Source organism: Pelobates fuscus, chromosome 7, assembly GCF_036172605.1.
Source record: "Pelobates fuscus isolate aPelFus1 chromosome 7, aPelFus1.pri, whole genome shotgun sequence".
In the NCBI taxonomy this organism is placed as follows: Eukaryota; Metazoa; Chordata; class Amphibia; order Anura; family Pelobatidae; genus Pelobates; species Pelobates fuscus.
Window position 1 is genome coordinate 186,875,423 of NC_086323.1, and position 19,760 is coordinate 186,895,182.

Sequence of the window (19,760 nt, forward strand, 5' to 3'; positions counted from 1 at the left end):
TACTTTGAAACTACCGAACGGGAGACTGATTAGCCTTCCCGTTCGGGAGTTACGGAGCCATGGAGGTCTCAGCGGTGTTCGGGTAATCGAGTGTCCGATTTGAGTTTCCAGACACTCGACGACCAAACACCGCTGAGATTTTCGTGTGTAAGATGGCCGCCGCCACGTGTTCGTATACCGAACAGCGGCCACCCAGATACAGCACTAAAGTACCGATTAACCTGCAGTTAGAGAAGTGTGAACGATTAATAAGGTACACACTTCTCTCTGGGGTGGTCTATTGGTTCGGTAGTTTACATTCGTATGGAGTACGGTTGGAAACTACCGAACAATTACACGAATCCCACATACATTTTAACCATAGGAACAAAAATAACACACAAATTGCAATAATATTACAGTCTTTTAGGACAGCCCTGATACCAGAAGTATTGTGTGTGTGTGTTTGGTGCAGTGTGTATGTGTGAGGTGTGCAGTGGGTGTCTGTGAGGGATCTAGTGTGTATGTGAAGTGTGCAGTATGTGTGTGTGATGGATGCTGTGTTTGAGTGGTGCTGTGTGTGATGTGTGTGTGGGTGCTGTGTGTGAGGGTGCTGTTTATGATGTGTGTGAGGGTGCTGTGTGTGTAAGGGTGTTGTGTGTGATGAGTGTGAGAGTGCTGTGTGTGAGAGTGCTATGTGTGATGGGTGTGAGTGCTGTGTGAGAGAGTGCTGTGTGTGATGGGTGTGAGAGTGCTGTGTGTGATGGGTGTGAGAGTGCTGTGTGTGTGGGTGCTGTGTGTGATGCGTGTGAGGGGTACTGTGTGTGAGAGTGCTGTGTGTGATGGTTGTGAGAGTGCTGTGTGTGATGGGTGTGCTGGGTGTGATGTGCTGTGTGTGAATGATAGAAGGGATTGTGTGTGTGTGGGGGGGGGGGGTAAAAAAATAAAAATAAAATAAGCAGGCATTATGTCCCCCCCTCCCTTCTTACCTTTAGCCTGGGAGGGGGCTGGCACTCGCACACCATCCCTGGTGGTCCAGTGGTGAGTGAACTCTAGCCTGCGGGCTAGAGTTCACTCTCGCAAGATCCGGTCATTGCCATGGCAATGCCCCCGATCTCGAGAGAGAGCTCCGCCGGGTCTTCTCCCTCCCTCCCCAGCCGCATGTCTGTCCAAGTGGGCCGGTGAGGGAGATCTTTGATCTCCCCACCGGCCCTCCATGGAATACAACAGGGCCGGCGCCCTGCATAGACCGGCAGGGGAGATCCTGGGACCTCCCCTGCCAGCCTCGGCCCATGGCCACCGCGGCCCATCGGGCATTTGCCCGGTGTGCCCGATGGCCAGTCCGGGCCTGCACACTGGACCCCGATACTCACAGCATCCTCACTTGCGCACACACTGCACCCCTGACACAGCACCCTCACTCACGCACACACTGCACCCCTGACACAGCACCCTCACACTGCACCCCTGACACTCCCAGCACCCTCACTCACACACACTGCACCCCTGACACTCACAGCACCCTCACACACACTACACGTTGACACTCACAGCACCCTCACTCACACACACACACTGCACCCCTGATACTCAAAGCACCCTCACTCACACACACACACTGCACCCCTGATACTATCAGCACTCTCACTCACACACACACCGTTTTTGTTTTTTTTAACTATTCATAATAACTAATTTAACTATTCATTTTACATCATTACGTGCTTTTATTAAATATAATTTGAGGGATCTGCAGATAGTCAAAAGAATGTAATTGGCAAGCCCTATATTTTACCCTGTAAATTTCAAAAACACCATAAAACCTGTGCATGGGGATACTGTTATAATCTCCGAATACAAATATGTTTGTTTTAGAGTAGTAAAATGTATAATGTTTATGATATAATTGATGAAAAGGCAGTTTATTTGTGAAAAATGCAGAAAAACTAATACAGATATCCCAAGTCTCCCGGTAGTTCTGGGAGACTCCTGCATTTTGCATGTGGCTCCCTGACACCCACACACCATGTATAATACCCCGGAAATCACACACACAATCTGACATGCAATGTATATCAGTGTAACAGGACCGCTGGCACCCCGACCGGGTACCCTCCGCTGACGGATGCTCCTAGTGCTTTCCGAGGACTCCAAGCACTCTGCCCGACACCATAACCACTGCAGACCCCACGAAACGCCGCAGCTTGGTTGGGGTCTCACCGTCTCCACCCACTCTGGGCCCAAGACCAGGGTCCAGCTTCCAGTAGGTGGACCTCTCTGAATTCCAGAGAGTAGGAACAAAAACAAGCTCTTAGCAGAGCTTAGTGATTATACCCTGGGGAGTATAGTGATTATAGCAATCCCCAGAGTGTAGTTCTCCAATCCCCCAAACATGAGCCGAAACTTCATGAAGGTCCAAGATGATCTGAGGTGCTAGCACACCCAGTCTGGCTTTTATTACAGTTGTTGCAAATACAGGACCGCCCACAGGGAGGGATAAAATAACCAATCATATCACAGTTGCATCCCACATATTCCCTCCCCTTATCCATACTTTTTACCCAACTTTCATAACTCTAAAACCATACATCCAATCTCCATAAATTACATATTCAGACTCAGCATACGTTAAACATAAACATTCTCAAAAATCATACAAATCCCTCCAGTAGATAAAAAGTTACACTGAAGTCCTTTTATGACCGACCGCAAGCACATTTTCTTGGCCAAAACAGTTCCATGGATTTGGGCTGTGCGGTCGGTCAATTTCCTGCATAAAAAACGGCTAAGTCCCGTTCGAAGGGTTGCCGGTACTTCGACTTTAGTTGAAGTGTCGAAGCGGAGGCGATGGTAAGGGTCGACGGTGTTCGGCGTTAAAATGGCCGCCGCCACGTGGTCCTTTGTCCGATGCCGGTCACTTCGACGACTTCGACAACTTCGGTGACTTCGGCAACTTCGGCAGCATCCGAAGTGCCATATAAAAAGTGCCAATCCTTCTCCCACAGTAATTAAAGGGCCAGAATGAGTGACATGCACTCTGTTAGGGCCGAACACTGTTTTTAAAGGGCCCAATCTCCCAGGGCCATAGTCCAAAGGTAAGAGGCGGGTAAACAGGCTTCTCCAATGCCCAGTGGCGAGGTTGGTTTTGTCACAATCAGATTGTATGTATTGGTTTTCCAGGATACTACACATGATTTGTGCCCCCCTTCCTAATACTCACTAAGCAGATCTGGTAGGGTGCCAGCCCTTTAAAAGCCAATCACTAAGCAGATCCAATGGAGTGTTTGTGTCTGTGTGTGTGTGTAATGCTCAATTGTTGATAAGATGGAAACAACTGCAGATTTCTGAGCTTGATAATGTTTATTGCTTTTAAATAAAAAAGATAATCAATTTGAACTGTCTCTTTAATTCCTGGCAGGTTATAAACAGCAGCGGAGTTGAAGTTGTTTTAAGATAAGGCAAATTTAACACAACCAGCGAGAAGTTCCAAATTAGGATGCAGATGATTAATTAGTAGGTGTTGAAAACAAGGTTAGGAGTTTAGGTGGAGCAGATAGCGAACCACTTAGAATTAGGATGGTTATATATTAAGCTTGAGCCAATCTGGTTTACTTAACTTATGAAGGAGCGATAATCCAAATTGGTGATAGAGATTCCACAGAGAATCGAGGTTGCAGCAGGCAAGAGAATATCCAAAAACAGTCCGAGGTCGTAGGAGAGGAGAAGGAGGGTAAACGATTAAACAGTCCGGGTCCGATACACAGTAGAAGTAGTAAATATTCAGTTTGAAGTTCGCGGGAGCTTTCGAGTTGATCCAGCACTGTGGTGTTGACGCGGTCTCTCTATGAACCCTGGGAACGACCACGTCATAGGAGGGGGAGTGGCCGCGCTCCGAGAACCCGGAAGTCCACGGTTAGCGAATGCCGGAAGGTCTGACAGAACCCCCCTCCTAAGAAGCAGCCACCGGATGCTGTCAACGAGGTCTGGATGGGTAGCGAGCATGGTACGCATTGATAAGTCGACGAGCATGCACCGCGGAGGACGACACCCATGAATCTTCGTCAACTCCGTAGCCCTTCCACCGGACAAGATATTGTAAGGAACCACGATGGATTCGTGAATCGAGAATCCTCTGGACCTCGTATTCCTCTTCACCTTGTACCAGAATGGGATCAGGAGTGGTAAGAACATCCCTCATGAAAGGGTCGGAGTGGTGTGGTTTAAGCAATGACACATGGAAGACTGGATGTAGTTTCATGGTAGGTGGAAGTTTCAATCTAACCACGTTTTCGTTGATAAGCGACAATATACGAAAAGGGCCAAGAAAGAGTGAACTCAGTTTCTTTGAGGGACGGTTGGTGACAATGTTTTTTGAAGAGAGCCATACTAGATCACCAACCTTGTAAGTAGGGGAAGGTCGTCTACCAGTATCGAAAAACTTTTTCTGAGCAGATGATGCATTTTTAAGGTTATCACGTAACCTGAGGAAGAGGGCAGACATGAACGAGTTATGGTTGGAGACGTATGGATTAGAAGAAGGAAGTCCTTGATCGGGGAATGAAGAAGGATGGAATCCAAAATTTGAGAAGAATGGAGTCATTTTGCTACTAGCGTGTACCGAGTTGTTGTATGAGAACTCTGCCATTGGTAACCACGTGATCCAATCATCTTGTAAATGAGAGCAATAACACCGCAAGTATTGTTCAACACATTGATTAACTCTCTCTGTTTGTCCGTTGGTTTGGGGATGATAGGCTGAAGATAATTTACGTTGAATGTTGAGGGAGGAACACATCTCATTCCAGAATTTGGAGGTGAACTGTGTTCCTCTGTCTGATATGATTTCTTCAGGAAGACCATGGAGTTTCACGATGTTGTTGATGAATATTTTTGCAAGTTCAGATGAAGAGGGTAATTTCTTTAAAGGAATAAAATGGGACATCTTGGTGAAACGGTCTACCACTACCAGAATGGTGGTATGATGTTGCGAAGGAGGGAGTTCTACCAAGAAGTCCATTGAGATGGACTGCCAAGGTCTTTCTGGAACAGGTAGGCTCAGTAATTGACCGAATGGTGGATGATGGTCAGATTTTGATCTCAGACAGGTTGGGCAGTTTTTGACATAAGATTCTATGGTTCTGTCCTGGCGAGGCCACCAGTAATATCTTTTAGACAGCTCCAGTGTTTTCCTTGTACCAGGATGACCAGCCAGAGGGGAATCATGAATCAAGGAGAGTATTTTATTCCTAAGCAAGGGAGGAATGTATAACCTGTCTTTGAAGTAGTACATACCGTCCTTTTTTGATAGATTGCCTTGTTTGGGAAGTTCAAGATCTTCTTCTTTAAGATGTTTAATATCATCAATTAATGACGAAATAATACCTATGATTTTAGGAGGTTGAGTTTCGTTTACAGGAAGATCTTGGTGAATTCTGGACAGGGCATCTGCCTTTTTGTTTCTGGATCCAGGTCTGTAGATGATTTGAAAATTGAAACGGGAAAAGAAAAGATTCCAGCGTACTTGTCTGGCAGAGAGTGTTTTGTTGGAATGAAGATATTCAAGGTTCCTGTGGTCGGTATAAACAATTACAGGAGTGCTTGTGTCTTCAAGTATGTGACGCCAGTTTTCGAATGCAGCTTTAATACTTAATAATTCTTTTTCTCCTACAGGATAATTTCGTTCAGCAGGAGACAAAGATCGTGAAAAAAAAGCTACTGGATGGAGAGGATCTTGAGGCGTTTGGTGTTGAGAGAGGACAGCCCCGATAGCTGTGTCAGAAGCATCCGTTTCCATGACGTAGAGAAAAGCAGGATTAGGTAGTTGAAGAATGGGAGCACTTGTGAATCTCCGTTTTAATTCATCAAAGGCTGCTTGAGCCTTATCGTTCCAAGCAAAGGACCGTTTACTGCTATTGAGCAGGTTGAGGGGATGAGCAACCTTGGAGTAATTTTTAATGAACTTCCTATAGAAGTTGGCAAATCCCAGAAAACGTTGTAAGTCTTTAGTATTAGTAGGAGTAGACCAGTTGACAATGCAATCTATTTTGGAGGTATCCATACTTATTGAATGAGGGGAGATAACATATCCCAAAAAAGTGATTTCATTGACTTCAAATATACATTTTTCTGGTTTTGCGTATAATTTGTGTGTTCTTAATCTGGATAATACCCATCTCACGTGTTTTCTGTGTTCTTCAAGGTTGTTGGAGTAGATGAGAATATCATCTAAGTAAATGATGACACAAACGTCTAGGAGATCTCGGAAGATATCGTTAATGAAATGCTGAAAGGTTGCAGGGGCGTTACATAGCCCGAAGGGCATGACAAGATATTCGTAAAGACCATATCGGGTCCTGAACGCCGTTTTCCATTCATCATTGGCCTTGATTCTAACAAGGTTATATGCCCCACGAAGGTCAAGTTTAGTGTAGATGGTAGCTGTTCTTAATCTTTCAATCAACTCATTGATCAGGGGAAGAGGGTAACGATTCTTGATAGTTATTTTATTTAAAGACCTGTAATCGATGATTGGCCGTATAGTCTGGTCCTTGTTTCTTACAAAAAACATGCTGGAAGCGGCTGGTGAACAGGAAGGTCTAATGAACCCCTTACGGAGGTTTTCATCCAGGTATTCCTTGAGGGTTTTTAACTCTGATTCAGAGAGAGGATAAATATGTCCAAAAGGGATAGGAGCACCAGGAACAAGGTCAATCGGACAATCATAGGGTCGATGAGGAGGAAGTGTCTCTGCTTCCTTTTTACTGAACACATCAGCGAACTCTGAATAGCTGGAAGGTATAGTGGATTCCCCAGTAACATGCAAAATGGGGATGTGTTGTAGACATGTTCCCTGGCAATATGCAGAGTTAAACGTGAGAGAGAAAGGAGCCCATGTAATAAGTGGGTTGTGAGTCCGTAACCAGTCTATCCCTAATATTATTGGATAAAGAGGAGAATTTATGACATCAAAAACAAGAAATTCAGAATGGACATAATTAGTAGTAGTCCTTAAAGGGACAGTTTCAAGGCGAATGGGCCCCGAGGAGATTAAGGAGCCATCAATAACTCTGACAGAGACGGAATTACGTTTTTGAACACAAGGAATTTTATTTTTTGTAACAAAGGATGAGTCCAGGAACACCCCATTAGCACCGGAATCAATAATGGCCTTAGTCGTAATTCTTTCTTTGTCCCACTGTAATATGAGAGAAACAGAGGAGAAATGAGAGGTTGGTTTAGAAGGAAGTACACTCATTACAGTCGTGGTAGAACCATGCTTACCGCCTCTTGGACGTTTCAATAGGGGACAGTCTGGGACCACATGTTCTTGCGAAGCACAGTACATGCAGAGGTTCATTTGTCTTCTTCTGGTTCTCTCTTCTGGAGTAAGAGGACTTCTCACAACCCCTATTTCCATAGGTTCAGCGGGAGTTATAGGTTTCTCCGGTGCCTTTGAAGAGGTGAAGGGTTTTTTCCATAGAGAGCTAGTGAGTGATTTCTCAGCTTTTCTTTCCCTAAGTCTTCTGTCGATACTGATTGACAGTTGGATAAGTGTATTTAGTGTAGTAGGTAGTTCAGTTCTGGAGAGCTCATCCTTGACAGCTTCAGATAACCCAATACGGAACTGGTTACGTAGAGTTATGTCATTCCACTGAGTTTCTGGTGCCCATCGTTTGAATTCAGCAATGTAATCTTCGACAGGCCGGTTTCTTTGCTGCAGTGTTCTAATGGTTAAATCTGCAGTCGCTTGTTTGTTTGGGTCTTCGTAAAGAAGAGACATGGCTTCAAAGAATTCATCCAGAGAATCCAATATGGGATCATCATTCTCAAGAAAGGAATGAGCCCAGGCCATGGGTTCACCTCTCAAAAATGAAATAACAGAACAAACTTTAGATCTTTCAGTGGGATATGATCGGGGTTTTAATGCAATCAACAACTTGCAAGAATTGATAAACTCTCGGTATTGGGACCTGTCTCCAGAGAATTTTTCGGGGTTGGAGACAGCAGGGTCACTAGCCGAGTGTGTAACTGTGTGAGGAGTATGTGTTTGCAAGTCCCTTACATAAGTAAGGATTCTTTCATTGGTGATCTGTAGATCTTGCATGCCTTGAGTAAGAGTATCCACTCTTTGGTTTAATCTGGTGATTTCAGAAGTGAGATCTGCTGTATCCATTAATTAGGCTGGATCAATCTGTAATGCTCAATTGTTGATAAGATGGAAACAACTGCAGATTTCTGAGCTTGATAATGTTTATTGCTTTTAAATAAAAAAGATAATCAATTTGAACTGTCTCTTTAATTCCTGGCAGGTTATAAACAGCAGCGGAGTTGAAGTTGTTTTAAGATAAGGCAAATTTAACACAACCAGCGAGAAGTTCCAAATTAGGATGCAGATGATTAATTAGTAGGTGTTGAAAACAAGGTTAGGAGTTTAGGTGGAGCAGATAGCGAACCACTTAGAATTAGGATGGTTATATATTAAGCTTGAGCCAATCTGGTTTACTTAACTTATGAAGGAGCGATAATCCAAATTGGTGATAGAGATTCCACAGAGAATCGAGGTTGCAGCAGGCAAGAGAATATCCAAAAACAGTCCGAGGTCGTAGGAGAGGAGAAGGAGGGTAAACGATTAAACAGTCCGGGTCCGATACACAGTAGAAGTAGTAAATATTCAGTTTGAAGTTCGCGGGAGCTTTCGAGTTGATCCAGCACTGTGGTGTTGACGCGGTCTCTCTATGAACCCTGGGAACGACCACGTCATAGGAGGGGGAGTGGCCGCGCTCCGAGAACCCGGAAGTCCACGGTTAGCGAATGCCGGAAGGTCTGACAGTGTGTGTATCTGTATGTCAGTGTATGTATCTGTATCTGTGTGTTTGTGTCAGTGTGTGTGTGTATCTGTATGTCAGTGTGTGTATCTCTGTGTCAGTGTGCATCTGTGTGAGTGTGTGTGTGTGTGTGTATGTGCCAGTGAGTGGTTCTCAGTGTATGTGCCAGTGTGTGTATCTCAGTGTATGTGCCAGTGTGTGTATCTGAGTGTGTGTTTCAATGTGTGTATCTGTGTGTCACTGTGAATGTGCCAGTGCATGTATCTCTGTGTCAAGGTGTTCATACATGTTTGTGGGCTGTGTATGCCTGTTTGGGAGGAGGGTGCGCGCATGCGTGGGGGTGGGTGGCACCGAAGCTGGTGAATGCATTTTTGCTAATTGGGATGTCTGCTAATATGAACATTAATTTTGACCAACGTTTGTGACTAAGTTTCTACTAAAAAATACTAGACATATACCCCATTTTGAATACCTTGGGTTGTCTACTTTTACAAATGGTATGCCATGACAGGGTTAATTTTCATTCCTGAGCTACCGTATGGTCTAAAAGGCAACATAGGCCCAGCAAACCAATCTAGCAAATTTCAATGTGCAAACATGGAAAAGGGGAAAGCCCTTCATTTGACTCCTGTAAATTTCCAAAAACCCATAAAACCTGTACATGGAGGATACTGGTGTACTTGTGAGACATTTCTGAATACAAATATGTGTATTTTATTGCAGTAAAATCCAACAGTATTATGGCACTGAAAAATAAAAAATAAATCTTAATTTCTAACACTTTTTAAAATTGTATTCATATTCATAAATTATGTTTCATTCATAAATATTTATTGTGAAATGAAAGCCCTGTTTCTCCTGAACAAAATGATATATAATAAGTGTGGGTACACTTAATATGAAAGAGGTGAATTATGGTTGAACCACATATAGCGAAAATTAAAGGTTTTGTTTACGTTTTATTTTGATTACAACTTGTACAATTGGCTCAATCCTTAAGGGGTTAATATAGAGTAAATTATTATTATGAATATATAGTTTATTATTATTATTATTATGAATGGCTTAAGACTTCCAAGTGACAGCCGAAGTATAAAAAATGCTGCCCCCCAAACCTCACGTACATCCAGGAGTGTGTGTATTGTATGCAGTGTGCAGTGACGTACACACAATCCATGGGGCCACGGTGCGAAACTGATCTGTGTGTGTCCCTTCCCCTCGCCCCCAGAGGGCCCTGCCCCCAGACACATACATACAGGCATACACATACATCCACACATACAGACACATATACACAGACAGACACATACATACAGACAGATACATACAGACAGACACCCCCCCACCGACAGACACACATACATACATACAGTCACATACATACATACAGTCTGTGTGTATGTGTGTGTCTCTGTTTGTGTCTGTCTGTATGTATGTGTCTGTATGATACAGAGACACACACACATACAGAGACACACACACATACAGAGACACACACAGACACGTACATACACATACAGACACACACATATACAAAATATTTAAGACACCCTCCTGTTTCCTACCTTTTGCAGGAGGGTGACTTTCCCCTCCTTCCTACAGCGTGGCTCTCTGATAATTGTTGGGAGTGACCGGGGCAGTCACTTCCTACCAGCTATGTCTGATATCATCACAGCGCTGACCGGGCCCCCTGAAAATCCATCTCCATCGGGTGGCCCTATGAGCATGGGCCACCCGATGGACCCCCTTGAACTGAGGTTTGCCACGCGGGCTGGGGCCACAAAACATGACAGCGGGTACCCATTTGCAGGGTCTACAGGGCGGCTGGACCGCTGGAGTGACGGGCCTGGTCGCAGCTGCGACCCCTGCGACCACGGTATGTACGCCAGTGGCAGTGTGTATAGTGGATACAGAGTGTGTGGATGCAGTGTAGTGGGTGTCATTGTAGTGAATGTTGTGTAGTGGGTGCATTGTCTGTGTTTGTGTACTGGGTGCAGTGTCTGTGTTTGTGTATTGTGTGAAGTGTAGTGAATGCAGTGTCTGTGTGTTATGCATGTAGTGTGTGTGTGCAGTGTATGCAATGTGTGTAGTGGATACAGTGACAGTGTGTAGTGCAGGTAATGTATGCAGTATCTCTGTGTAGTGCATGTAGTGTGTGTGGTGCAGTGCCTGTGTGTAGTGCATGTAGTGTCTAGTGGATGCAGTGTGTGTAGTTGATGCAGTGCCTGTGTGTAATGGATGCAGTCTGTGTGTGTAATGTGTGTAGTGGATGCAATGTCTGTGTGTAGTGCATGCAGTGTCTGTGTGTAGTGTGTGCAATTATGTATGAAGTGTGTGTAGTGTATGCAGTGTCTGTGTATAGTGCATGTAGTGTGTGTATTGTACGCAGTGTCTGTGTGTAGTGCATGTAGTGTGTGTGTAGTGGATGAAGTATCTGTGTGTAGTACATGTAGTGTTTGTAGTGTGTGTAGTGTGTATGTGTGTAGTGCATGTAGTGTGTGTAGTGGATACAGTGTCTGTGTGTAGTGTCTGTACATAGTGTGTCTAGTGAATGCAATATCTGTGTGTAGTGGATACAGTGTCTGTGTGTAGTGTCTGTACATAGTGTGTCTAGTGAATGCAATATCTGTGTGTAGTGGATGCAGTGTCTGTGTGTAGTGCGTGTAGTGTAAGCAGTGTTTATGTGTAGTGTGTGCAATGTGTGTAGTAGGGCTGTGAGGGGTGATCAGTTTATTTGGTCCAGTGGCACATTTTGTTGTGTCCTATGGCAATGGGGGCCCAGAAGTCTGATGTTTCCCTCCTGACGCTTCATGTCTTCTCCTCTCTCAAGCCACAAGAGCATTGCCACAGGTTGCTAAGGCAACACTCCTCGTGGCATGTAATGCATGCCTGAGCATTGCCATGGTAACCTGCGGCAATGCTCTTGCGGTTTGTGAGAGGAGCAGATATGAAGTTACAGGAGGGACTTCTGGTAGGTAGTGGGGGCCCAAAACTGCATATGTATACATGGGCGTCCACAGGAATTTTTCCAGGGGGGGCATAATTGTAATGACATCTATGCTTGGCCCCTTTTTGACAGTGTCATGAAGGGGAGGAGCATAGTGATTATCACATAAAGCCAGGGTGAATAGCGTTTTCACAACTATGGTGTCAGGAATACATGTTTGTATTCCTGACACTATAGTGTTCCTTTAAGCAAATTAAAGGAACATTCTGGTCACCATAACAACTTCATCTAAATGAAAATGCTATGATGCCAGGAAGCCCCTGGGTGCTCTTTCCTTTAAGGGGTTAAACCGCTCTCAAATGGTTTAACCCCAAAGGCTTCCTCCAGCTCCAGGTCCCTCAGTAGTATCTGAAATGGCATCTGAGATGGAGTGTCAGGAAGTGCAGATTGACGTCAGGCATGGGTGCCGCTGATTGGCTAGAGTTGACAGTTGACGCTCTAAGCCAATCGCTAGTTCACGGTTCATAATTTTTTTAAACATTTTTATGAATGGGGAGCTACTGATTGGCTTAGAGTGCCAGCTGGCCGCTCTAGCCAATCAGCAACACCCCTACCCAGCAGCACTCTGTGCTTCCTGACACTAAGTAAATAAAAGTGAACACATTAACACTGATATTTTTTTTACCTGGGGAGATGAGAAGGTTCAGAGATTCCCTGCCAGGCCCAGATACCAAAGCCTTATGATGTGGTGTCCAGAATAAAGTGGAGGGTTCACTTAATTTGTCCTTCCTGCTCCAATCTCCTTTTCTTCTCCTTCATTTGACAGTCTTCTTTTTCTTCTGACACTGTCTTCTATATTTGGCTCCTTCGGCTCCTTTCTGCTTATTTTGCGCCCTTCTGCTCCTTTCTCATTCTGATTCCTTTCTGCTCCTTGCAGACCCTTCCTGCCCCTTGCTGCCCCTGCTCCTTGCAGACCCTTCCTGCTCCTTGCTGCCCCTGCTCCTTGCAGACCCTTCCTGCTCCTTGCTGGCTCTTCATTTAGCCTCCCCCCCTCCCCCCATGCCTCACTTGCCTAATCTATAGGCTGACCCCCCATGCCTCACTTGCCTAATCTTTAGGCTGCCCACCCCCATGCCTCACTCGCCTAATCTATAGGCTGCCCCCCATGCCTCACTCCCCTAATCTATAGGCTGCCCGCCATGCCTTACTCCCCTAATATATAGGCTGCCCCCCCATGCGTTACTCCCCTAATCTATAGGCTGCCCCCCCATGCCTTACTCCTCTAATATATAGGCTGCCCCCCCCCATGCCTTACTCCCCTAATATATAGGCTGCCCCTCCCATGCCTTACTCCCCTAATATATAGGCTGCCCCTCCCATGCCTTACTCCCCTAATATATAGGCTGCCCCCCCATCCCTCACTCCCCTAATATATAGGCTGCCCCCCCATCCCTCACTCCCCTAATATATACGCTGCCCCCCCATCCCTCACTCCCCTAATATATAGGCTGCCCCCCCAATCCCTCACTCTCCTAATATATAGGCTGCCCCCATCCCTCACTCCCTTAATATATAGGCTGCCCCCCATGCCTTACTCCCCTAATATATAGGCTGCCCCCCCATCCCTCACTCCCCTAATCTATAGGCTGCCCCCCATCCCTCACTCCCCTAATCTATAGGCTGCCCCCCCATCCCTCACTCCCCTAATCTATAGGCTGCCCCCCCCATCCCTCACTCCCCTAATATATAGGCTGCCCCCCACCCCTCACTCCCCTAATATATAGGCTGCCCCCCCATCCCTCACTCCCCTATTCTGTAGGCTATTTTAGCCCCCCACATCCCTCACTTACCTGATCTGTAGACTGTCTCTGTTGTCTGCATGTGTTGCTCCCCTGCGGTTTCACTCAGTAGAGAGAAGCAGGGATAGATGCAGCTTCCTGTCCCTGTCTCTCTCCATACACACCTACTGGCCGGCGCCGGTATTGCAGTTCATTTTAAATCTCACACGAAAAATAGCAGAACAAGCTGAAGAATCCAGGGGGGGCAAGTGCCCCCCCTTGCCCCCCCCCCCTGCGGACGCCCATGAATGTATATATGTATATATATATATATATGGCCCAGGCTCCACAGCAGGTACTTTACAGTGTACTGGGGCAGCAAAATGCCAACCCCTGTAAAAGTGCCGCCTTCAACCAAGGCCTCACTGGGGCCAATGGACGGGTCAGCCCTGAATGGATACAACTCTAACACTAGCACATATGCTGAATGCCTGCACTACCATAACACTTATACTAAATCCGGACTATCACCACCATAACACATACAATCCCCCTAACCCTCACCCTCCATTTGCCTTAACACTTACACTATCCCAACCTTTAAACCCTACACTACCCTAATACACCATATGCACATGTGGGACATCAGGAAACAAAATCAGGACTGTGTAACAGGACCCCGAAACTGTGACGGCCCTCCTAAAATATGGACTGTTGAAAGACAGTCCATATTTTAAAAATATAGACTGTTGAAAGACAATTTTTACAGTAATGTTGCATGGTTAAGTTGTTAAGACAATAATATGTGGTACTAGAAAATGCATAACCTTTTCTACTTCTTACTGAAAAATACTACTTTCTCTATACAGCCAAAGCAAAAACGCTGTGATATACGAACTGTAATCAAGACGCAAACAGAATGCACCTCATGTGCAGCTGGTATCAGGAGGGCTTGCCCCAAAGGCACAAAAATTACTTCGGGAATAGGAAATAGGGGATGCAGGTAAGATTGCCAATAATAGCTTTTTGTGCATCATTAGTTTTAATGGATTTTGACATGAAGTTAAAATAGCTGTCAGAGGCCACAGTCAATTTGTAGATACCTTGTAGGTGATACCTACCTGATTTAAGTGCAGCCGAAGTAGGCTTTTCTTGATGTGCAGGCATAAATACCTGAGTTAAGTATATTGGATAGCCCCCACCCCCTCCCTCCATGGGTTAGGTTCTGTTGACTCCACTAGGAGCTACAGTTTAGTCCGTATTAGTCACCAAAGGATTAGTTTAACTAAACACGTATGTGGTTGGCCATAAGGCAAAAAAGTCTACACATCTTGTGCTCCTTTGTGACTAGCTTAGTTCTAGATGTTATATTATATAAACATGTGTGGTTAATCTCAACATTGTACTTTTTATAGTATGTGTGCAACAGTCTTGATGGCATATTTGTCATAATGTTCCGGTACCACCCGCAAAAAATACCAAAAAAATAAGCAGTTATCAATACGAGTGCTTTTATTCATCTACTTGTCAATTATTTAAATTAGCTATCAGCCTTTTTTTTTTTAAACTAATTGTATAGATAACATACCATTGATATTATTATTATTATTATTATTATTATTTTATCATTTATTTAGCACCATCAGATTCTGTAGAGATGTACAATTGGTATTATAGATTACAAAATGTGAAAATAAAAATCCTTCCTGAGTTAAACAATTTTCCAACAGCTGAATGGCTGGCCAGTGGCCACCCATTAAGTGTAATGGTACAAACCATGTTTCTCAATGGGTAGACAGTGATAGGCTAAGACTGTCGGTTTCACCACTGAAGACACTCAAGGCCCCATAATATCTAGTTGCTATGGAAGTAGAAGTGTTCCTTTTAATGACAAATGCATTGTCGTTATGACGTTGTCACTTGCGAGAGAAATATATGTGTTAGTAGCTGACTAAACAAACTGGAATGCATAAATCTAAACATATTGTTTAGTAACTAATTAATGATTAGTACATTTGATTAATTCTTTGTTGTTTTTTTTAGTTACACAGTGGATATGGGAGGAGTTATTCTATCTCTGACAGGTTGCACCCACACTTGTCAAACTGTCCAGATAACTCCTGAATGCTGTAAAGGATATTGGGGATCAGCATGTATAGGTATGTAAAGTTCAGTTTATCATTGGTTTCATATTGTAGAGAAATCTTGAGTAAGTGTTTTATGCATGAAACAATGTAGGCAGAAACAATGTAGGCAGAAACAATGAAATAAACAAGATGCAACATTAACCAAATAAAGTTAATGTAAAAAAGCCACAGTGCCAGATGGTATTCACCCATGAGTAATTAAGGAGCTAAGGCTTTGTTTTAATAAGCTTTACAAATGATTCAATAATGTTAGAAAAACTTTCTAAATGTTTTCAATGGTTACTCTAACCCATTTGGGGAAAGGGACAGTTTTCTATCTAAAGTGCTCTATTTGGGACTATTAAGTAACCACCTGCCCTTAAATTTTGCAATACGCCTGCAACAATGTTTATTTACTTACCTGGAATCCAGTGATGGATGAAACTCCTGGCGCTAACATCTATTCCTCTTCTGACATTAGCAATGCCTGATTGTGGTCCAATCACAATCCTGCTGAAAGAGGGAACACCATTGCAATGAAGGGGTGTACCTGTTCTTCAACAATCTCTAGGTAGGTGTCAACATGACATCCACATGAATGAGAGGACCCAAAGTTTCCAAACAACTGCCATTACTACTTCTACCACCACAACTGATGGTAGCAGCATTACAATTACTACTAGTAGACCACAAGACAAAGTTCTAGCAGTTCCTAGGAGCAAGGAAGACATGTGAGACCCCTAAAGCACAAAAGTTTGCTGTGTAAAGAGTGAATCCGTTCTTTTTTTTTTTTTTCTAAAAAGTACAGACTTCAATAGAAAATTACACTCTTAGAAATTAACTTTGTCACACCCTTCTGGTTGTCAATCAGACAACCAGTCTTGTTAATTTCAGATGGTTTAGCGCAGTGGAGCTAAACACAAGAGGCAGGCAATTGTTCTCATCACCTACCCTGCAAAGACTTCTCATTAACCTAAATTAGGAAGTCTGTAATTGGAATGCACAGAAGGTCTGGGCTGGTTTAGAAGGGGATGGCACGCTACTTTTATATACACCCCCAATAATAAAATGCATAATAATTTTCATTGAGGGAATATATACTAAACACTGATTTATTTACATTTTTTTAATTTCTTTCATGGTGTGTCATTTTAAGTGTAAACTGTGAGGAACTAGGCTACGGGGAGCCTGAGGATCTCTCTCTTAAGCATACATTACCACATAGGTCTCCTCAGGCTCTAAAAAAAATCACCTCTCCAGATGTGTATGAGAAGAGTGGCAAGCCAGTGTTGTTAATGTTAAGTCTTCCATCAACATTTGACAAGGCAGGTAGAATCTTCGCCACCCGTGGTGTTCCAAAGTGTAGTAATATTTCATAATTGGTGATGGGCATCTGGCAAAATTAAAACTGCGTGGAATGGAAGTCAGCAGTGGGAAAGTGTTGGATCATCTTACTAACTCTTGGATAACCTAATATCTTCTCACACACCACGAGGCAGTCTTGTGAAGTCAAGAAAATAATGTGGCTTCTCCACCTAGCACTAATAGGGCAAGTAGGAGTAAATTAGTGTCATCAGCCATCCCAGGCTGTACAGCCCACCCCAGAACAATTAAGTTGTTTTTTATTTTTGGGGAATGTTCAGGTAGCTGTCTTGCAAAATTACTTGGCTGATTGGCTAGCTTAAGCAGTTGGAGGTGCTCCCTTTAATATGGTAGAAGGGCAAACCTTCAAGCAGTTTATGGAGGCTGTTGCACCCCAATACACAGTTATATCAAACATAAGGAATACAATGTCTTCACTGTACTATTCCTGTGTTAAAGGAGGAGCTAGCAAAGGTTGGTGGCCAGTTAGTGCACTTCACAACTGACGTATGGAGTGCTCCTGAAGGCCTGATTTCTTGCCTTTGAAAGAAATCAGAGATTGAGATTAAAATCAGAGCATGAGTTGCAGTGGACTGGGACCGAATGAGTAGTAAGATTTTTACAGATGTTACATAAATGCGCACTCTAAGTTGTGTCTTAGTTTACCCCACATATTGCTTGCTGCATGGACACTGCAATTAATAAACTACAGTCTGTGTGGCAGTCAATCCTGGATTTTATAGTAGATTCCGCCCCCTACACTTGCCTAAGAAATTGTGTTACTGTCGGAGCACAAGCCCTACCACAAGCCTTACAACATTTACATCCTCTAAAACCATGTCTTGACTCATTTAATGGTCTCATGTTCTTGTCTCTGTTAAAGTAACTAGTTGCTAATGCATTTTTTAAATTCCCATATCTTTTATACACCATTGACAGGGGCGCTCTGGTAAAAGTTGATCTAACACTGTATCTTGAGGAGGATAATGGCTAATAATTGGCTAATATTTTCACATACCTTTTTGTATAGCTCTATGATTAAAGGACCACTCTAGTGCCAGGAAAGCATACTCGTTTTCCTGGCACTAGAGTGCCCTGAGGGTGCCCCCACCCTCAGGGACCCCCTCCCGCCCGGCTCTGGAAAGGGGAAAAGGGTTAAAACTTACCTTTTTCCAGCGCTGGGCGGGGAGCTCTCCTCCTCCTCTCCGCCTCCGTTCCTCCCCGTCGGCTGAATGCGCACGCGCGGCAAGAGCTGCGCGCGCATTCAGCCGGTCACATAGGAAAGCATTCATAATGCTTTCCTATGGACGCTTGCGTGCTCTCACTGTGATTTTCACAGTGAGAATCACACAAGCGCCTCTAGCGGCTGTCAATGAGACAGCCACTAGAGGAAATAGGGGAAGGCTTAACTAATTGATAAACATAGCAGTTTCTCTGAAACTGCTATGTTTATAAAAAAATTAGTTAACCCTAGCTGGACCTGGCACCCAGACCACTTCATTAAGCTGAAGTGGTCTGGGTGCCTAGAGTGGTCCTTTAACGTTATATCTGGTGACAAATGTAAAATCAAGATTAGTTTGGCAAGAATTACTTCTTGATTTACCCTTTAACAGGTCATCTCTCTCCCTTTTCATAACTACCTTCATCTCTTTTTCCTCACTGTTTTTATTATATCCTTTTTGAATTAATTTATCTTTCCATATATCGGCCTGTGTTTTATAATTGTATTTGTACAATTTGTCCTAACCCTGTCCATTTGGCTCTTCGCAATCCCACTTAGACAAGGTGCATGATGACAGCTCTTGCTATGTACAAAACTATTTCCGTCCATTTTCTTAAAAAAAAAAAAAAATTGTAATGAATATCTTTTCCTGTATTTGAAAGTGTCACATCTAGAAAACGTATTTCCATTTTATTCCATTTCCATTTAAAATTTAAATTAAATTGGTTTCTGTGTAGATATTCTAAAAAAAAGCCTTAAACTCCTCTTCCAAACCTTTCCAAATTATTAAAATGCCGTCTATGAATCTCCGCCATAGTACCAATTCTAGCAACACAGGAACAGGCACTCAGTACAAGATCTAACAGATATCCACTAAACATGTGAACAAGTGAAGTATATGGATAAAGCTACTTAGTTATTATGTACAGTTTCCCAAGGTTCCTTCCCTGTTGGTGACCTAAAATAAACAAGATATGATATAGAAAATATGGGATACAGCTGGATGCCTAAAATAAGAAATAACAAATAATAGTGCAACACTGTATGATTATAATAACAGTGCCCCCACTTATAATGGAACTCACAGACTCCAAGTAATTCAGCGCCTTAAAGTTGTCTTCCCTTAAGAGGGAGGTCAGGATCCTCTGTCGGCCTATAGCTCTCTGGATCAAAATCAGGAACCGGATAGGTAAGTATAAAAATGGTTTATTTGTTGTAAAAGAATAAAAAAAAATGTAAATGTATAAAAGCAATAGTTGGTCGTCGGTCCTACGCGTTTCGTTAGGAACTTCCTCAGGGACCAATTTTCACACAGTTACAATGATCAAACATTATCAGTAACAATAAGTCATCCTACCCATCCTCTTAACTTCATTCCCTTAAAGGGACACTATAGTCACCTGAACAACTTTAGCTTAATGAAGCCCTTTGGTGTATAGAACATGGTGTATAGCACATGCCCCTGCAGCCTCACTGCTCAATCCTCTGCCATTTAGGAGTTAAATCCCTTTGTTTATGAAC

At 43.6% G+C, this 19,760-nt stretch overlaps 1 protein-coding gene across 1 annotated transcript in view; it reads left to right on the forward strand.

Annotated features, from left to right (window-relative positions):
• The window catches only part of STAB1 (stabilin 1), a 426,801-nt gene that overhangs the window by 5,408 nt on the left and 401,633 nt on the right, over nt 1-19,760 (forward strand). The window contains exons 2-3 of the mRNA XM_063426973.1: nt 14,399-14,532; nt 15,573-15,688. Of these exons, the coding sequence (XP_063283043.1) occupies nt 14,399-14,532; nt 15,573-15,688 (250 nt within the window). The remainder of the gene's footprint in view (nt 1-14,398; nt 14,533-15,572; nt 15,689-19,760) is intronic.